This window comes from Clinocottus analis, unplaced genomic scaffold, assembly GCF_023055335.1.
Source record: "Clinocottus analis isolate CAN_PGR_092001 unplaced genomic scaffold, fCliAna1.0.p SCAF_4, whole genome shotgun sequence".
NCBI classification, from domain to species: domain Eukaryota; kingdom Metazoa; phylum Chordata; class Actinopteri; order Perciformes; family Cottidae; genus Clinocottus; species Clinocottus analis.
Window position 1 is genome coordinate 16680268 of NW_027176153.1, and position 6015 is coordinate 16686282.

The 6015-nt window shown below is 40.7% G+C and overlaps 1 protein-coding gene across 1 annotated transcript; it reads left to right on the forward strand.

Annotated features, from left to right (window-relative positions):
* The first annotated feature begins 892 nt into the window (after positions 1–892).
* ankrd33aa (ankyrin repeat domain 33Aa) lies at positions 893–3178 on the forward strand. Its single transcript, XM_068598497.1, has 4 exons — positions 893–1150; positions 1278–1407; positions 1497–1637; positions 2352–3178. The coding sequence occupies exons 1-4, from the start codon at positions 893–895 to the stop codon at positions 3176–3178; spliced, it is 1356 nt and encodes a 451-aa protein (XP_068454598.1).
* The last annotated feature ends 2837 nt before the right edge of the window (positions 3179–6015 follow it).

Genomic DNA, 6015 nt, shown 5'->3' on the forward strand with positions numbered 1-6015 from the left:
GGGAACGATCAAGCTCTTTCTCATGCTCGAAAACATTCAAAACGACCAAATTCATCCCATAAGCCTGAGCCTTGAGAAATAATGGCATCACTGGTTTCAAAATATCCTTCACACAAACATAACATTTGTATTTGAATGGGTTTATATCGCAAAGACCACTGGATAACCAAGTGCACTTCTACTGCTCACTGTGTGACACGGTTAAGACACCATGACAGATGCTGTCATTTGCCAGGACTCCCATTGCTTCCGGCACCATATGGCCTTTCTCAACCCAGTACACCCCTCCTACTATGCCTTCAGTCACATGACTTTCACAGACCAAGCTTCTGCAGTGTTACAATGTTTCTTGACCATTTGCTGTAAACATAATCTGTTTGTTATTTGTAGATATATATACAAGGATTGAACATTTAAATATATTTATGAGTGTTCATTACTCAACTACTTACACTCTTCTTCTGTTCTACAATGGGCTGAGGGAGTGAACGGGTACGGCCAAAAAAACATGTTGCACAGTCAGCTTACACACGTCAGACTTACGGATCAGGAAGACAGAGATGACGTGAAGCTCATCATCCTCTTCACATCACCGGCCCTTATACACAAGGCCCTTACCTGTCATCTATTTAATACACTAACTTCTCAAGTTGCATTCATGCTTGCATTCAATGCTAATACTGATATGCCTCTTGCACACAATTATACGGCAGTCAGCAACACCTTTCACATTAGGATAAGCACACATTGTTGACAATACCTGAATTGGAACATGAGTTATATCAGTGAATGTTGTATCCACAGTGACAATATGAACGTATTCTTATTCAAGATGTAGATGGTGAGCGGCAGACCTGACACCCAGGTGTGAGCACAGGCGGAAAGGGGAACAATGGCCACTGCAAAGTATGACCCCCACCTGGGCGAAGGCCCATCTGAGGACTCGGATATCCTCCTGGATAATTCTGACTCATGGAGTTTGCTCTCTGAAGACTCGTTGCTTCCTGACTATGAAAGGGATGAAAAGTACACAGAGCCGGCGAAAACGTTGTATGAGGCCTGCGCCCGGAATGAACCCACGTCCCTGCGTAGGATCCTGGAAAGAGGAGTCACTAAAGACGAGGTCATGGACCTGGACATCAATGGCAAGGTGAGTTGGATTTCATTTCACTCTTTATAACAGTGACTTTGACAGAAAGTGAGAAATCTATGTTTCTACAACGAAAAGAGTTTGATAGTCATGAAGGTGAATTTATTTTGACATTGTTCCCCCTCAGAATGGACTGATGTTGGCTGTGGGCAAAGGATTTATAGACGTTGTCACCACACTGCACACATGTCCATTCATAGACATCAACCACCAAGACAACGACGGCAACACGGCCCTCATGATAGCTGCTCAGGCGGGTATGTCTCGTAACATATACAGCACATAACACTTGTCTCAAGTCACCAACTTGTCATATTGACATGACGTTTTTGTTTGTTTTTCCCAGGTTTTGTCACCATTTTAAACTATATCCTTAACTTCTACTCTAACGTGGACACCGAAGTCAGAGATCCCCGGGGTTTCACAGCTCTCATAAAGGCCGGCCTGCAGGGCCGAGAAGAGTGTGTATCCGCCCTGTTAATGCATGGTACGTTTATGGTGCATAATACCTCCTATTACCTTTGCAGGAAGAACATCTGGCGTGTGTGTACACATGAACAATAGATTCCATTCAGAGGCAATATGCCTACACAAGTGCAGACCATCACCGATGGGACATATTTAATGGTTTTGGAGAAAAGTACATTTCCAGTAAAGATGGAAGTATGACAGCTATTGTGTGCAATTCATGAGATTTAGAGGCTTAACCAGGATATCTGATTTTTTTTTTTTTTATCTCCAACCACGTTATACTCAAAATTAAATTATGTCAGAGACAGAGTGTTTTACAGGCAAACAGGGCCAAATGTAAAATAAAAAAATATGTATCTAGTACTCTGGGTTTCATTTTCAAGTCCTAGTTATTCATTAAGCGGGTGATCATAGTCTTTGAAATAGACACATATCCCTCCAATAATAAGTTGAACTGAATCATTACTACCAGATAGCAAATCTGCAGAACTCTGGCCTGATTTTAGCACATGTCTTCACCTACTTGCAATCTATATCCTGTTCCTCCATGCTGTGACGTGTTACGCTGTACATCCACTCAATGAAGTATGCTCCAAAAGTGACCACATGGTGGGGTCATTTTACTGAAGGAGCAATTGATTTCCCCACTTCCCTTAGCATCCAATGATTGGCTTGTGTCCTTGTGTTTTTCACTATTTTAGTTTAATTTTTCTCCGCTTTTCATGCACAGGTGCTGATATGAATGCAATGGATGAGGTCCAAGGGAGAAGTCTCAAGGATTGGGTCCTTAGGACAGGAGGGTTTGAGACTCTTCAAAGAATCCGCCGCCTGCAGGCTCATTCTGTCGCTGAACAATTCTGTCAAAGCTACGTTCCTGAGTGGCCTGAGCTGAAGCAACTGGTAGCAAAGGCCACAGCCATCAAAACAACTAGCCAAAAACTGAGGCAGAGCTTGAAAGACAGTGTTTCTTTCAGCTTCCCTCATGACCCCCAAGACAATGGGGTCTTGGACCATATGGTGCGGATGACTACGGGCATCCACAGCCACCTGATTGCCACTGGATGCCGTCCACTCTGTCCCTCCAGCCCCCCAGAGATTGGCAAGCGGCGGTTTGCCGTGCCTGAGCTGCTCGAAAAGCACAGCAGCAAGGAGTTGGAGGAGAGTACAGTGTCGCACAGTAAAGGCTGCGTCACCACCTCAGATTCTCAGGCTGATGTGTCACACAACTCTGTATCTCTGACCTCCTGCTGCCAGGACACAGAGCGCAGGGAAAGCATGATGTCAGGCAGCAGGAGAAGCTTCATTCCCCGCAGCATGGCACACAGGAACAGCGTCTTCCCCTCAGGATGTGTTCCCAAGATTGAAGTAACTAAATCTGGGGAGCCCACTCCAAAGAAAGAGAAAAAGAAGAAAAGGCAGAAGGGCTACCTGGAGCCTCCTATCTGGAAGTACAAGGAGGCCAAGGAGGAGAAGAAGAGAGAGAAGAAGCAACAGGAAAAGGAAAAAGAACAAGAGAAAAAACAGAAGGGGTCCAAACGTTCGTCAAGCCAAAAATGAGGCATTATTCTCTTTTCCTTAGAAAATAAAGTCACGCATGAGGAAGGAACACGGGTGATTACAGTGATGGATTTTAAAATAGTGAACCAAATAATATTTGGTTTTGGAGACGTGACATGTCTTACTATGACTGACCTCTTGATCGAGGATTGGTAGATTCACTCTCAGGGGGATGCAACGTTAAAGTGACCATACACACTTCCAATGACATCATATCACTTGGAGAACACTGTACATTGTGGACTTTACAAATTTGTGTATTGTAAATTATGGCTTTTAACCGCGAGATTACCAAAGCAATAGCAAACACTGTTTATACAGTACATGTGAGTTAACCAAAAACATGATTGCAATGTTGAACGGAGGGAAAAGTGACAACAAATCTCTAAACTATGGGTTTTGCTCCTCTATGCCACGTGCTCAAAAGGGACAGTGACTGCTTTTTACAAGACCAAGAAACTAAAATATGTCAGCAGAACTATCGAAAGATTCATAAAGTGTGGTTCTTTTTCCACTCTGCAATGGGAGGAATGCTGTTAGAAACGTTTCAGAAACAGGAAGTGATCGTAGCTATAACACATTGTCCGATTAAGATCAGAACTGCTCGGTCAGCTGACTGAGCAGTCAGTTTCAATATACTTGAGAGTTCACTGCAATCCCTCAAAAACGACAACCAGGGCCATTTAAAGTCCATATTACAGCATTATATGAATGATATCAGTCACCATTTTGAAATGTCTCTTATTTTCAAGGGTAAACCAATCTTCCCTGTATGCAACATGTAGAATATACCGGATGCCTTTTATTGTGTCTTTTTGACAGAATTGTAATAATACAAATTGTTAGGCTGTGGCACGTGAATGATGTTAGCAGCGAAGATGCAGAAAAGAAAAACTACCCACTGGTAGTCAAAACCAAAGTCTGCCGGAGCTTAATGTAACATTTTTGATCGGCTTTTAATTGAACATCATTATTATCGCTTGCGAAAATGTTTTGACAACAACACAAATCACAAACCTCACAAGTGCAGAGTTACCTATGCATGTATGTCTCTATGCATGTGTGTGTGTGTATGTGTGTATGTGTGTATGTGTATGTATGTATGTATGTATATATGTATGTATGTATGTATGTATGTATGTATGTATGTATGTATGTATGTATGTATGTATGTATGTATGTATGTATGTATGTATGTACTATTTTCACATAATGCCGCTCAGGAAATTGTTTGTGATACATTGGGCATCATATCTTACAAACCTGTCAAGGCAAGAGAATCTCTTTTGGGGTCCAGCTTTCGTTTGGTCATTTAAAATATTCTGTTTACAGATCAACTTAGCAATTGATAAAATCATAAATAATAATACAAAATACACTTAAATATTTAAGTAAAATAATGTGTTCAGATACTGTTTTCACAAAAAGTGAGAACCTCATTTCTGGGGTTATTCATTTTAAAGCGGAAGCAAGAGACAAAAGCTCAAGTCGTTGTACATTTTGATGAAGTGTAAGACATGAAAACATGTTCTATGCAACTTTGAAATAAATGTACGGATCTTTTCAAGTGAATTTGTTTTGGGATTTTGGTCTTCTGAAAGAACCATAATATTGTATGTTAGTGGTCACAGGACATAATACACATTTGTTGCACTGAAAAAGTAATTAAAAGATGCTGCTCTTACACAAGTCCCTGAAACATTTTCCTTTTGTATTCACGCTAGAATTGTAATATTTCCAGGCTTGCACGTGATGGATGAGCCTCTTGTCGGGCACGTAGCCGTGGTAACTCCCTCCCAAAGTTACTTTGAGCTTCTTAAGGAAGCCTATAATGCGCTCTCATAAGTGGCATGAGATGACTTTTGAACTCGGATCTGTAATCTCTTAATCCAATGTACAGTATCAGCACACAACAATTATCTATTATTGGCTACTTTGATGCGCTCAAAAATATACTATGTCAATATTTCCTTTGAGTTCAGTTGGATGTTTTACATTTCAAGTTCTGTAAGTCAACATGAACACTTTCTCATGATATTTTCAGTAATTTGACTCACTTCCTCTTCTCAAGGGGGAACTTGGTGACTTGAGGTCAACTCTGAAATAAAAACCTCTCCATTAGACTTCAAACTGTCTATGAGAACATAGACTATAAACACATATTCTCACAATACACTTATAACACACATCCTCTGAAAATGAGGCCTCACACTGTGAAGCACAAATACGAGCTAAAGTATTGACTTTTTACTTTTTAACAAACTAGAAACACAAGTCTTCTCTTCATCAGGAATTTGCTCATAAAAAACGTATAAAAACATGTCTACTAAAGCAAAATCACATTTCCTCTGCTCTCGTTAGACAACAAATATAAGCTTTTAGAAAAACCTCAAGGGAATGAGACAGTACAGCTCTTGATTGAGACAGAGATTTGGTAGAAAAGAAGAAAAAAAAGGCTGATTAAAAAAGAACAACAATTTGCTCTTTCTTTTCTACATGACAGCTGATGTGAGAGCTTCCAGCTGTTTCTTCAGTCCTAAGCCAAAAACTGAAAGATTACAGAGCCTGAGAACAAGGAGGGGGATTTATTTTACAGACATGAAGACATCTGTCTCAGACTCTGCTGAATGAAGTGTTTTCACACAGCCGGGTTCATCTGGCATCCAAGAGACAAATGCATTTGCCATAAAGAGACACTTTGACGGCCACAACTGCAATAACAGAAAGGCACTGGAGCACCATTGTGTTATCCTCAATTTAATTAACAATGTAACGTAGTTCATTTAGACAAAAGAGAATCCTTTGAAAGTGCCACGTCACTCAGAAATGTGTGTTTG